Source organism: Polyodon spathula, chromosome 10 (genome assembly GCF_017654505.1).
Source record: "Polyodon spathula isolate WHYD16114869_AA chromosome 10, ASM1765450v1, whole genome shotgun sequence".
Lineage (NCBI taxonomy): Eukaryota > Metazoa > Chordata > Actinopteri > Acipenseriformes > Polyodontidae > Polyodon > Polyodon spathula.
This window is the reverse complement of record NC_054543.1, coordinates 29775987-29790246: the sequence shown is the minus strand read 5'-3', so window position 1 is coordinate 29790246 and position 14260 is coordinate 29775987. Positions and strand designations below refer to the sequence as shown.

Genomic DNA, 14260 nt, shown 5'->3' with positions numbered 1-14260 from the left:
TCTTGGCTCTGGAAACGACAGGTCATGGAAAATACTTGTCCTGAACTGTAATGCTCAACCAAAAAAAAAAAATCATATGAACTCTGATCTGGCTCGGTTTAGATCATTAGAACCAACCCCCAGGGTCTGTTACAAACTGTGTTGCCGCTCACTATCTCTATACTTTCTGCAAGGAGATGGAAGAAATTAACATTACTTACCAACATACTTCAGCCTGTGTACAATATGATAATCCAAGAAGCCCTCCACCAGGAATCCAGAAACAAGGGGAATTTAGTTGAGCTCTTGTTGTGGTTGTTATTGAGAGAGTTCATACCTTGTGGGCAGATTTAAAGAAATCTGCCTTTTTAATCATCATTTTAATTTCCTTTGGTTAAGATCATTCCTTTTGCCAATAAAATCGACACATCTGTATTATTTGTAATACCTCATTACTATTAACCAGACGACACCCTCCTGGCATCCAACAGAACAGATATATGCAGTACAAGATAAATATTCTTTTAAAATATGGTATATTTGTAGTGTAGATCTCCACAAGAATATAATATCATGTTAGTTACCCGTTCAATAGAATGTTGGGGATTATAAAACATTCAAAGCATCTGATATGAGCATAGCAAGATTTACTTCGCTGCATAAACAGCTCAAGAACTTGATAAGGAATATCCACACTAAGTTTCATCATGCAGTACTTTTGATACATCTACAATATGTGACAACAGACAGTGTGGGCATTTGATAACCATGGATTATAACGTGGCAGAAAGCCAGAAACCAACCATAGAATGAACACCAGACTTTTTTTTTTGTGTGTGCCACTATGCAGTTCAGTTAAATAACAAGAAAACAGATACATGTAAGACCATTTGACTTTATTCAGTGCTTCAGAAAAATTGTTTACAGCACATACAGGCTCCAAAAGCAGCAAGAGTCAGATTGGAAATCCACATGTTTATACTGGTTCAGTCAAGAGTGTAATATTGATAACACTACAGCAGTCAGTCATAGTTAACAAAAGGAGTACATAGGTTAAAAAAATATAATACAAAGTGTCTTCATAACAAACATTTCTTGTGTTCTGAATGGATCGTCACAACAGTAGTTTAAAACAAAGTAGCACTGATTTAAAACTGTTAAGGGTTTAAAACTCTTTAAATCCCCATGTATGGTAAAATGTGATGTTTATGATTGCTACCGTTAAACACTCATTACATGTAGCATACCATTTTATGGGTATTAATAACAGCATTGACAAAGCCTCCCTTCCATTAAATGTATTACTTATTATTATTGTCAGAACTTGCTTTCTCAGTGTGAATTACTATTTAAACATGTGTTAGCATTTGCATCTGGTTTGCCTTTGATGCATCTCAAATATATATAAAGATAATCACTTGTTAACATTTATTACATACTAATACGTGAGATTCACTCTATAATGGGCATTACCTGTGTACAATACAAGGCTTTTTTTTTTTTTTACTACTGCAAACTAGTCAACTTAAGGGGCTATAGCTAACGAAATAATGACATAAATCTTATGGTTATGCAATTTCATTCACTATGTACTGTAGGTACCAGTTTGAAAGAAACACATGCTATATCAAACATTTGCTCCCCTCTTAAATGCTTTCTTTCCTGTCATTAACCAACAAGCTGCTTTAGTATTAAATTTAGAAGGTGAAACGCTAACAGAATACAAGAAAGTAAAGCCTGTAACTTAGAACAGTAGGCATAGTAATAGCTATATTGTCATTGTACGGTATACTAAAATACTGTATTGTAGTACATTAAATGTAGGTTTGCTACATACATACCTGACCGAATCGACCAATTTAATCCAATACCTTTCTTTAACCTAGTATGGTAGTAAATATGTTTGAAAAAAAATACAAGCTTTCTATAACATGGTTCTTTCAAAACTGCTTATAAATGTAAAAGGTCGAATGAAGTGCATGACAGGTAAGATTTGTAGAATTATTTCATTAACTACATCCCTTTAAAATGGTTGCTTTCTGGGATATGTGGTACTAGCCTATTGACCTTTCTGTATTTTTTTTTTTATTTTTGCCATATGTTTCTTGATTTTTTTCTTGTACAAAAAAAAATTTAAGGGTTAGGGTTATACAAACTTTTTAGGGAAAACCTTAAAACACATCCTACGATCTTAACCCGCTGAACCTATTCTTTCTCAATGAACATTCATTAATAATGTTTAATCTTAATGTGTTAATATACAGTTAGATATTTTTTACATGTTTAAGTTGTGGTATAAAAAGATGATGACTGTAGCATATTGAGTTCTTTATTTAGAAAGGGTGTATTATAAAATTATATTGCATAATTTAAAATCTCAGTGGTTCTCAGATTCTCCATATTTTTGTGTTTCATGAACTACAACTTTCAAAATAAATATATATGTTTTTAATCTAAAAAATACCAAAAAGTTGCACAAATCCTCAATATGCTACAGTCCTCGAATGGGAAAAAAAATGGGTGTATAGCTAAAATTGGTTACAAATATACCAGAGACACTGAGAAACAAAAAGGACAAAAAATAAAAAACACATACACACACACACACACAAGTTTCATATACAACAATATAAACAGTTACCAGTTGCCAAAATTAGTTTTGCTTCTCTGATGTTTCCCCTAGGAATATGTGCCAATGCCCCATAAAGGAGGAGAGTAAACACATTTTTGTTAAAAACCCAGCTCTTTGGCATTCAATGAATACAGTAGAGGAAAAATAGAAAACTGCCCTGCAATGCGGAAACCGTGTATTGGGAGCCATACGTTGTCATCTGCAACAGGTTTGCCATTGGGGTTCCTTTATTTTTTGGATTGTAAGATGTAGCTGTTCTCGATACACAGGACGATGTGGGAGCTGGTGCAGCTGCTAGGGCGCTGCTGGAGAAGCCTGCCGGCCTGAATGGAGGAAGCAAAACCCGTCACGGCCTGGTCACCAGTCCTCCAAGTCTCGCAGTAATTGTCAGTGAGCCGATGGCCTTTGTTGTTCGACCCGTGCCAGACCATCTTTTGGTGCCTTAAAAGGACAAAAACAAAACAAACAAAAAAAAAGATTCTAACGGTTCCTATAGCTTTCAACAACGGATGTGGCCTTAACTATTGATGTTATATGTATTTAAGTGTTTAATAACATTTTCATACAAAACAATAAATTGATTTATTTAAGATTTTTCTTCAACAATTCATCAAAGACATCAATAATGTACAATCAATTTACATGATGTAATGGGCTGGATTTATCAAGGTCTTTACACAATTTCCACCATTTTTGGGACATAAAACTGAAACTTAATGTTACATAAGTAGTTACAAACCTGGGCACACTTCTGAGGCCTTAATTAACCCCACATGTTGTGTGTTCTGTTTTTGTAAGTTAATAGCTTTCTTTTATACTTAAATATGAAGTCAGTTGCATTTGGTGTAAAGGCCTTGATAAATTGCCATTATATTGTAATAGTGGTGTGTATGACATATAGAATTACCAAAAGCACTGTAAACTACGGCTGTACTTGTATTAGTCCACAACATATCACTACTAATTTATAGTTGGTATAAATACTTGTCATAGTTATACAAGCATATTCCTGATTCTAGTCCCCCACGCCCATATTTACTTCAGTTTATTGTGTCGTTAGACACTCTTCATTAGGGTATATACAACTACAGTTTTCATGTTGGTAACCCTGTGGAGCTGGTCTGCCTCAAAACAATAAAACGTGAAAACATTACACAATTGAAATTGTCAGTCAGAGTTGAGTCCTCAGTATAGCCCATGAACAATGATCTTTCACTGTACTCACCAGGTGTTGTCTCTGAGAACATCCCGCCCATCAAAGGAGTAGACTGCAACATTGGGCTTCATCTGAGCATCCGACCCATCAAACAGTGACTCCCAGTTATCAAACAGCACCTCATCCTGAACAGGGGGAGGGAAACAGTACAGCATGGCCAGAGGTTAGAGTACAGCTCGAAGTGTGGTTCAAAATGAGACTTGGTTTACCAACATAATCCCGCTCACAATTACAGTCATAATACAGAGCTATTGGGTCATTCCAGTTCAACAGGACCAAATTAATTGTTCCCCTTGTGAGGTATGACCAAGACAATACATTGGCATCATTTCAAATAATATTCCAAGGACTTTTCAAGAACCCCTGGTCCACTTGAGCTGGAAAGGTCCACTTGAGCTGGAAAGAACTACATAAAATAAAATAAACAAATAAAGGGCTTGAAACTCACACTAGTCCTGGATTTCAACACTTCCCTTCTTTAGGAATATAATTCCAATTACCAGATGCCAGGAGTTTAAACAATCAGGCTCTTGGTAACCCTGCGCTAAAGCGATTGCACCCATCACATAAGTTGTTGATCATACAGCTATAACAAAGAAGCAATGTATTGAACTTTAAAACTCCTGGCTCCTGATCATTTAAATAATATATGTAAAGGTAGCTATGGAACCCTGTTCTGGGTGCAGGGCTAGTGCAAGTTCTAAGGCCTTTCAATGGATCTAAATCTACAGGATAAAATTGAAATTTGGCAAGATAGAGTTAAAAAATGGGTCTATAGATAAGAGGCCTTTTACAAAGTTAGAAGGCAGCACCGATTTTCAAATGAAAGAAGTTGCTACAGAAAGGTTGGAGTACGCACCCTGAGATTGACGATGGGCAACGTGGCTCTGTCAGCTCTCCGCACAATGCTGTAAAGGTCCTGGAGTTTGGAAGACAGGAACGCACGGAAAGTACCGGTCAGTCCCACTGCTCGGGCTTGCTGGAAGCACTGGAAGTCTGCTCCACGGATTCCACGCATGTCTCCAGTCTGGGGAGCGTTCAGGGCTATCAGATGGAGCTACATGAAGAAAATAAAGGAAGGTATAGAGATGAGGCAACGGCAGCAAGCAATCAGAAGAGGATTGTGTGAAACAGTATGGCGTGATAAATGTAGGCCAATATCTTTTAAATATGTATTGAACCAGGATCAGAGTATAGAATTATCTTCAGAAGTACCAACAATAATATTGCTACAGTTGAGTGGTGTCAAGTCATACTTTTTTGTACTAGTGTTAGGATTCTGATTTAAAAATTGATTTGAAGACTAAAATGTGCTGTAGTGTGTTTGAAGGTCACTGTTGTTACCATCAACCTGTAAAAGGTGGAGTAAACAAAGTGTCTATAATTTAACTATTATCATCAATTTCTATGTTTGTCCCATTACTAGTTTTTACAGCAATACTTTACTGCTTTAATTTCAGGCCAATTGTCGGATAATCTGAGACTGACTGTTCTTAAACAAACCATTTCAAGCCACTAAGATACTCACAGCAGGGCCTGTGCCATGTTCATGACCTGCAGGCTGTGTAATCTCAGGCTGGCTGGGTCTTCGATGGGGGGGGCTGGGGTAACTGGGATAGCTGAATTCTGGCCTTGCTGGGTTCCTCCCTGCTGGCTGTCGCTCCGGGGTGCTGGGGTAGACAACATGGCCCTGGTCTGGCTGATGGGGAGGATGCGGCCAGTGTGGTCGTTGCTCTGGCTGCCTGTTTACAGGTTCATTCTGGGAAATGTGTCCAGCCCCGCTGTTGGGGGAATGGCCTTGTGAGAAATGCACTACCGGTGGTGGCTGCACCGCGGCCACTTCATTTTCCTTAAAAAACAAAACAAACACAAACTTGAGAAAACAGGTAGATGATGACAATGACTCTTCCCATTCACACTGAAGGCTCTGTTTTGCATAAGGTGCTGGAGCCTACAGCCAACAGGAGTGTTCAGCAGCATGACTGTGTTCTCTTACTGACAAACAGACAAATTCACCCACCAATTGTGTTGATAAGCTTTGGGGTGTTTAAAGTGTTTATGTTCGTTGCTTGGAAGTACTTGAAGTAAAACAGAAGATGGTATGGACCTCTACAAAATGCTGACTTAACTCTTCCAAATACATTATGTATATTACTCCAGAAACTACACTATAATAATGTCTTTAGTATTTTGGTTTTTTTTAAAGCTACTTCTGCCAATGTGAATCTAAGGCTTGTAAATTACAGTACCTGAGCTATACAAGGCACCACAGAGAATTTAATTAAATATAAAATTTAATTTAATTACTTACAAGGACACCGCCTCCAAAGAATGGTGTGTAGTCCCCAAGCTACAAAAAACAAAAACAACTAGATTAACACACACAGAAGACAAAAACCATAGAATATTGTCACCAAGTCTCCTCTGTAAGTGACATGACCATTAAACAGATTATTGCCAAAAATACATTATTAAAATATGTATGCTGCATGTTTTATACACTTTTTTTGCCCTAATAACTAATATTGTATTCACTATAGAGTTTATTTATTAAACAGTACCAGAACTTGACGAAATCCATCCCGCACTCGGATATAGATATCTGCCTTGTCCGAGACAAAGATCATAGTTCCTTCTGGCAGTCCTCGCGCTGTGGTGATCATGGTTTGGTAAGTCCTCAAAATGGTAACCTGCTGGGAAATTTACATAGGATTAAAGGGAAGTTAGAATGTGTCGTACTTTTAAAAGAAGACGATGGAGTGGTGTCAGAGGGCACTATTGACTGTTCGACTAAAGATCTGATAGAACAACTTATTTATGATCATGTCACTCTGCATTAACCAACTGGGATGCACGTTTCAATCTACAGGTTTAACAATAATCTACAGTGTTTTAAATATAGTACTATTCAAGGAGGTACCCATTATGTAACCCAAGGCTGCCAAGTCATGTGTGTTATCCACAGGGTGTGCATTATATACTAAAAACCAGGAGGCATCTCTTAATGGCGCTTACCCCGGAGGACTGTCCGGGAGGGCCTGGAGGGCCCTGGGGTCCAGGTGGGCCTGGAATACTGATACCTGAAGAGAGAGTGACGTTTAGCATTCCATCATATCACAAGACTCTTTTTGGACTGCATCAATCCCATTTATAGTACATGAACAGAGATTAGTGGTCGCAAGAAGGAATATTCATTTATTTGCTATACTGGTTAACCCATAATAATGTAAGGCCTCGCTGTTATGGTGAGAATTGGTTTGAAGTATTTGTCTACCTCTCTTAGGTGTTGAAAAGGGGAAGGAAACCTTAGTTACAAACTAAACATGCACTATAAAATCGAACAGTAATGTACATGTGAATGTCCTGTATGGGCAGACAGGATTGGTGTTGTCTAGCTCATTTCACTGGTAAAGTACACATACTTTATTACTTGAATAAAGCTATCAGGAGACATCTCAGGCACTTCAGCCATTTACTTTTTAAACGATAGGTAAACATGTTCCACCCCCCAGGTGGAGGTACTTACTCTGCCTGAAAGCTCCAGGCAGCGATGGAGGTCCGGGTGGGCCAGGCGGGCCTGGTTGTCCTGGACGCCCATCGTACCCAACCCCTGGGGTTCCTGGAGGTCCCTGGGGACCAGGAGGGCCTTGGATAGAGTCACCCTTAGGACCCTGTGAGTTAGAAACATATACTTCACATAATACAATCAGCTACCAAAATAGACAGATGACTGATTTCATCCAAACCCAATAACCATGCTTCTAACAAGCACGCTGGGGCACGTAAATGTACCACAGACTGGATCAAGGTAGCATCTAAATAGAACACCACCCCATAGAAGTAAACTGTTACATTGTTTTATATTTTTTGAAGAAAAATAGCGAAAAGCACAGAAGCCATTAATTTTTTCAATACAATTCTAAGCTTGCAATGCACTAAATATTTGCAACAAAAACATACCAAGCAGCTTGCTTTTTGAATGGACATTATATTACACATTGCTTTTGTCTTGGCAGGTGGGTCCTCTGTGCCCCTGATCACTGCATTTTACTGTCTTGTCATGTACAGCTGATCATATTTGAGTCTCTTGCTAGAGATCCAGCAGCAATGTAATGCTGGTTGACTGACTTGAGGCTACCTGTCAGAGATAGTATGTACTGTTTTAAATCACTATAAAAACCTAAAAGAAACTATTGAAGTCTTACCGGCAGTCCAGGGCTACCCGGCTGTCCAGGGGGACCTTGAGATGCAGAATAACGAGGGTCATAGTATCCACCGCCTGGTTCTCCCTTCTCACCCTGCACTCCCTTGTCACCTTGTTCTCCCTTCAGCTCTCTCTGTCAAGACAGCGGGTAAAAAACATTGCAGTCATTCAACATCACAATTCAACACCGCTCCACACAACCAAAACCGGTTAGGCTATAACTGCCTTACAGTAACACAACAGATAAATAGATATATCTGAACCCCCTGGATTATCTGAACAAAAGTGAATATATATATATCTTGCATATTCAATAAACCCCCAAAACACTAAAAAAAAAAAAAAATAAGTATATTGTATCAGTGGTGTTTTATTTATAGGGGGTAGGGGGTGGTGATCAGCTGGAAGACAATTGCCAGCAATGATACCTGTCCATAAAAATTGTTCAAAATGTCTGACTTGCCTTTAATGCATAAATATCAAAGTCTGGGAGACCACCTTGGGAGTAAAAGAAATACATATTTTATTACACATACCACATATCTATGGCTCAATATCAATGATTCATACTCTTTTCATGTTTTAATTTCATTGTAAAAATGTCTTATAGTTGTTAAATTAAATCAACCAAGGCATTGTGGCAAAATACTATACAAATGTCCTGCTTCTAAAACTTATAGTAATAACTCTCAATAATGACAATCACATACTTGTAACAAGAAATATAAATTCCACTTTAAATGGAACTGAATGGAAATCTTTAGCAAGAATACACTTCGGCTACCTGATTGTCCAGGCAGGCCAGGCTGCCCTTGCTCTCCTTTCTCTCCTGTGTAGCCTGGGAAGCCCCTCTCTCCCTTGGGACCTGCAATAAATATAAAGACGTTAGGTATTCAATAAGATGGAACAAAAAGGGTTAATTACTCGGCACAAAACAATTCTCTCTCTCGGTTTCCCTTTGAAGTAACTTAAAAAAATAGATGGTGAGTAAGTAGATTCAAGAAAATGCAGAGTCCTTTTCTTCAATCAGTTGTCAGGTTTATTGAAATATGCAGGGAGTCTGGTCCCAGGTACAGGACAAACACAATACTCATCATTACAATGTTTGCATGACATTAAATACCCTTCTGTATAGATGGTCCACCTCCCCTTTCTCTGACAGTTAACCAATTGCAAAGGTAATTTAATTTATTGTGTGAGTGTGTGTGTAGGCTAGTGTGACAACCTCTGAACTCAGTGCATTCTTCACACTCCTGGAGACAAAAGGTTCATACATCTGCCTTTTGTTATCTTCTTGGGACCCCCTTTGATCCCAGTGGCATTATCTCTTTTGATCTCTCTGAAGTCTTTACAGCCTGTGCTAATTGTAGTCCACAGCATTGTTATCTCGTTAGCTTGCAGTCAATGTTGGGCAAGAGCTTGTAGACGCAACGTCTCTATCAATGGTTAGCAGTACATGCAATTTGAACCAAACAGTCTGCTATCTGCAATATTAGTCTCTTTTCAGAAAAGAACACCAGTATAGCTCTGCCAGTCCACATGTGTAGCAAACTGCTAATCAATTCTCGATCCATGTTTTCCAACACCCTTGTTTACACAGTTACTGTGTACTGTATGAATCAGTAACAAACTGACTAACAAGTGTTATTTAAAATAGAACATGTCATGAACAAACTAACGAACACATTCATACTGTATCCTTTTGCTATGAAATTATTTGTTTTTCACTGTCCTTAGTTTCATTAGAAATGCATTCTTCGCAGTGAATTATAAACCAATAAACAGCCTACCTTGTAAACCTGGATATCTTGGTACAGCTTCATTATAGTCCTGTATGGAAATGAATATGTATTTGCTGGTGAGGAAGACTCAAGGCTACTTTAAAACATTATGTCCAATCTTTCAAATTACAAACATGGATAACAGCAGAGAAACATGGAGGAGAGAGTACCATATTGCTTCGAATTTAAGACGAACTTTAAACATTTTTTACTTCTCAAAAATAGCCTGCATCTTAAATTCGAGTACAGTATAGTGAAGTGTTATTAAAAAGAAGTGACTACTTGAGTATACAAACAGCAACATGACTAACTGCTGAGAAAAGGCTAACCAAAACGTTACTGCCTGATCTCAAATCATCCATGACATACAGGCAGTCATTTTCAAAAGGAGTCATTAGCTTCATGAGAAATTCAAAGCAGCTTTTACAATTTCAGTGTTTCTAACAAACAGTACCAGCTTGGACAGATCGGAAATGCTGATCAGACCCCCATATTTTTCAACATACAAGCAATACCACGGTTCATAAATTGGGAGAAAAACAGGCGTGAGTAATGCCATATGCGTATGTTATGTTCTATTAGTTGGTATTGGACATCTGTCTGTTGTGTTTGCAATGCAGTCAGTGCTGTCGTGGTTGCTGGGTTACAGGTTGCCTGATGTTGTGGAGTGTTGTTGCTGGGATCCGTGACGCCGTGAGTGAGTGAGGGGTGTGTGTACAACAGAGACCACATCTTAAGAATTATAGTACACAGCGCAATAACAAGCTCCGTGGTTAATCTAGAACACTGTTTCGTGTCAGTTTTGTATGATACAGCAGCTTAATTGATGTTGTATCTTTGTAAATGCATATTTAATTTCATGTTTTATTTTTTCCTCAAATTGAGGGTGGTAAATTTGGGCTGCATCTTAAATTCAAAGGAATATGGTACAATGGAATTGGTGTTCACAATGTAGAAAAAAAACAATGCATTCTGGGAATTTTGTTTTTAAAATCTGATAAGTAAAAGGGTACTAAAGAAAATTAAGAACTTAAACTTTAACCTTTAACACTTTTGAGGACCTGCTGGGGGAGGAGTAGTTTATTTTTTTACCCTTGGAAAGACAATGTTGATGGCAATTTAAATTCAATATAAATGAATATCAACAGACTTGAGATGGTATAAATACTGCATCCCATATGTAATTGAAAAGTATACATAAAGAACGCAGGTCAGCTGATTTGAGATCACTTACATAGCGTTCAGTGAATTGTCCTGGAGGACCAGGGGGGCCGGGGGGCCCGGGGGGGCCAGGGGGACCCTGAAATAGAAGAAGACAGACTTCACATCTTTCCTAAACTGAACAGTAGTACTAAAGGAAACCTGGTTCTAAAATTAGACAAAGTGTCTTTTGTGTTATGACATACATATAACTTTTGACAATAGTACCTTATGGCTCTAGTGTTTATTTAAGCATTATTCTACCGACACAAAATGATGCTTTTTAAAATTAAATTCTGTTTTGGCATACAAAAAGAGAATGCAAAACTTTTTTTTTCTAAATGAATGCACAGGACTGCAGAAAGTATACATCATCAATGAAAAAAGAACCAAACAGCACTTCTAACATATATTTTATGGGAAAATATTTGTAGTTGAAAGCTATAAGCTAACTATCAGTTTTGCAGGGTTTTCCTGTAAATCAGTATATGTATTAAAAGGGGAGGGGGCAGGTTATATAATATTTACATTTTTGTTTTCCTTTCCTGAGCTACAGGAGTTTGCAAATATCATAACCTCCTGCTGCATCATGTAGCATCAGAACGTTTAGTTCAATGGCCAAGTGCTCATGGAGGACTATAGCATACTATCACCAACACTTACGCTAACAGCGTAACCACTATGGACGTCACTTGGCTCCCCCTTTTCACCTTTAAATCCATTAATGCCAGGACGACCCTAGGAAAAAAAAAACCAGAGCATTCAGTGAAAGCAAGGCACTTGCAGTAAAGCCGATTTTTTTTTTTTTTTACATCAAACAATCATATAAAAAGTCAGGAATTGATTTAGGCAGATTTTCTTTAATAAATCTAAATGTGCCCCTTTGCCTGCTGGGGATTTTAATACAGTACTGGATCCACTGTTAGATAAATCTGGTCATATAAACTTTAAAATTAAAGACATATAAACTTAAATAAATAAATAAATAATGCAACAGCTGGGAGTTAAGATATACAGAGGATTAACAGTCCAATAGAGAGAGACTACACATTGTATTCAAATCCCTACTACTCATATTCATCTGAAGCTTCTGTGATTGTAAAAGGTGTTCCGGTTCCTGTTTTCAAAGCAGCAGCAAAATACACATTCTATGTACAGACTTTTGTTCTATTCCAGACAACAATGAAGCACACATTAAAAACCAACCTGTACAAAGTAAATACTTACAGGCCTGCCAGGTAAACCAATTTCACCCTTCTGGCCAGGGCGACCATAAGGACCCTATAAAACATAAACAAAATGATTTGAACATTTATCGTAAAATGTTGCCATGGTTTTAAATAGAACCCTTTTATAAACCGACAGCCATTCCATTTCAGACTGTTCCTGTTAGGAAGTACTATGCGCTATGCTAAAACAAAACATAATTCAAATAGCGGTAGTTGAAATATCGAAAAGGTTAACTTACCACAGGGCCAACCGGTCCAGGGACTCCTGGGTCACCCTGCAAATACAAAAAAAAAAAAACAATACAAAAAGAATGAAAAAAAAGGGATACCCGGAACATAATGGAATATCTTAATAAATCTAGTTACTTAGACATCCGTTATACATTGATGCCTGATAAAGTACAACAGCAGTAGCCTCTTACCTTTTCTCCTCCAAGTCCACCAAGAAATGCACTGCTCAGGATATTTCCATCAGGACCGATAATGGCAGCAGGTTCTCCCTTTTCTCCCTGGAAATTGGGGGGGAGAGATTACAGCTTTGAACAATACTGTATGGACATATCAATAGTATGATGCCATTATAGTTTTATAGTTCAATGAGCGGTGCAATTCATAGGGAACACAGAGCCCCATTTCATAAAAGTGTATCTTTACAGTTTCAAATTTAATTTCCTTAGGATTGTTTTGTGCATCTGTCCTCTTACCTTCTTATGAAGTTTGCAGTAATTCTGTGTGGTTCTTATTTTAATTAGTCAGATGGAGTTTTATTTTTTTTAAATAAATCTGAGCAAATCAAGTTTCCTTTTGTTTTGTTAGCAGTGCACTTCAGTGGAGTAGATGGGGCTGTCACTTCTATAAAGACACTGACTGACCTGGCCTCCATTAAATATATACGACAGGCAACGAGAACTCAACAGCAATTCCTGAACTCAACGACCTTAACACACTCAAACAAAATCACCAAGTGATTTCAAATATCATAAAAGGGAACACAAAAAAAAAACATGTTTGAAGCTACAAAAGACATAATACAAAGGGGTAGTTGTAAGAATTAATTAAAAAAAAGAGATAAGCATTTCAAAGCATTGATTAGCGCTGCTCTAAAGCCCCTTTCACACTGGCATGATCTACCCGGGTCAGAACCCAGTGTTATGCGGGTCGGGTATGCAATTTCACACTGCTTTTGATAAAGCAGGATAGACCAGGGTGACAGACAGAGGTACACAATGTGCGTATCAATGCCCCAGAAGCCTCTTGTTACGGATGCTTCCATCCAAGCTTCTCTGGATTGAACCGTCGGCCTAAATGTTGCAGAGTAAATGTTTCTTCATCCATACTGCAATCTGGCTCATGGTGTCTCAAGCAACAAAAATATGGCTAAACAGAATAAACATGTTCCTTATGGAAGTGAAACCTTCATGAAGGTGTGGCTGTTTGTAATTGTATCGACTCACGAATGGCCGTCAAGCATTTTGTCTCGCTCAACCTGGGTCAAGCGTGCAGACCCACATACTGAGGTTAACACGGGTATGATCAAGGTACATGGTTTCACACTACACAGGAAGTGGGAGAAAAACATCACATTTGTCATTTAATTCTGGTATTATCTTTTCATGTTATTGCAGAACATTATTTGTAAAAAGAGTAAACAACAAAGCTCCATATTACAAGGCTATCCAACCTTTATTCCATATCCTGGTGGTCCCGAGTCTCCTCTGTCGCCCTTTGGTCCCCTCGGGCCCTAATCGAGAAGAAGCAGTAAAAGTTTTGTTAGCATATACGGTAGCAGCACTTACAATACGGACATGTCAAACACTGGTCAAATGTTAATTTTAGAATGTAGCTAGAGCGCGTTGTCATAACAACGGCAGACAGCAGCCTCAATGTATGCAGTACAGTACTGCATAAAGTAACACTGTTATCTTTGTGGTGTCTATATTTATATACACACAAATGTACACCTGTGTTTAATTGATCTAAAAAATGAACGACAAACACCACTGTTTAGATAGTTAAAAA

The 14260-nt window shown here is 38.0% G+C and overlaps 1 protein-coding gene across 8 annotated transcripts in view; it reads right to left on the bottom strand.

The window, feature by feature from the left end:
- Nucleotides 1-860: 860 nt before the first annotated feature.
- The window catches only part of LOC121322071 (collagen alpha-1(XVIII) chain-like), a 119171-nt gene continuing 105771 nt past the window's right edge, over nucleotides 861-14260 (bottom strand). For 6 of the 8 annotated variants that reach the window (XM_041261574.1, XM_041261568.1, XM_041261572.1 and 3 more), the window contains 18 exons: nucleotides 13923-13982; nucleotides 12664-12750; nucleotides 12481-12516; nucleotides 12240-12293; nucleotides 11676-11750; nucleotides 11047-11112; nucleotides 9822-9861; nucleotides 8816-8896; nucleotides 8495-8529; nucleotides 8033-8164; nucleotides 7354-7498; nucleotides 6843-6907; nucleotides 6389-6520; nucleotides 6139-6177; nucleotides 5356-5676; nucleotides 4687-4884; nucleotides 3837-3952; nucleotides 861-3052 (listed from right to left, as the gene is read on the bottom strand). In XM_041261574.1, coding sequence (XP_041117508.1) covers nucleotides 2839-3052; nucleotides 3837-3952; nucleotides 4687-4884; nucleotides 5356-5676; nucleotides 6139-6177; nucleotides 6389-6520; nucleotides 6843-6907; nucleotides 7354-7498; nucleotides 8033-8164; nucleotides 8495-8529; nucleotides 8816-8896; nucleotides 9822-9861; nucleotides 11047-11112; nucleotides 11676-11750; nucleotides 12240-12293; nucleotides 12481-12516; nucleotides 12664-12750; nucleotides 13923-13982 — 1896 coding nt within the window. In that variant the 3' untranslated portion in view covers nucleotides 861-2838. The remainder of the gene's footprint in view (nucleotides 3053-3836; nucleotides 3953-4686; nucleotides 4885-5355; nucleotides 5677-6138; nucleotides 6178-6388; nucleotides 6521-6842; nucleotides 6908-7353; nucleotides 7499-8032; nucleotides 8165-8494; nucleotides 8530-8815; nucleotides 8897-9821; nucleotides 9862-11046; nucleotides 11113-11675; nucleotides 11751-12239; nucleotides 12294-12480; nucleotides 12517-12663; nucleotides 12751-13922; nucleotides 13983-14260) is intronic. The other 2 variants (XM_041261569.1, XM_041261575.1) reach the window with 1 other exon arrangement.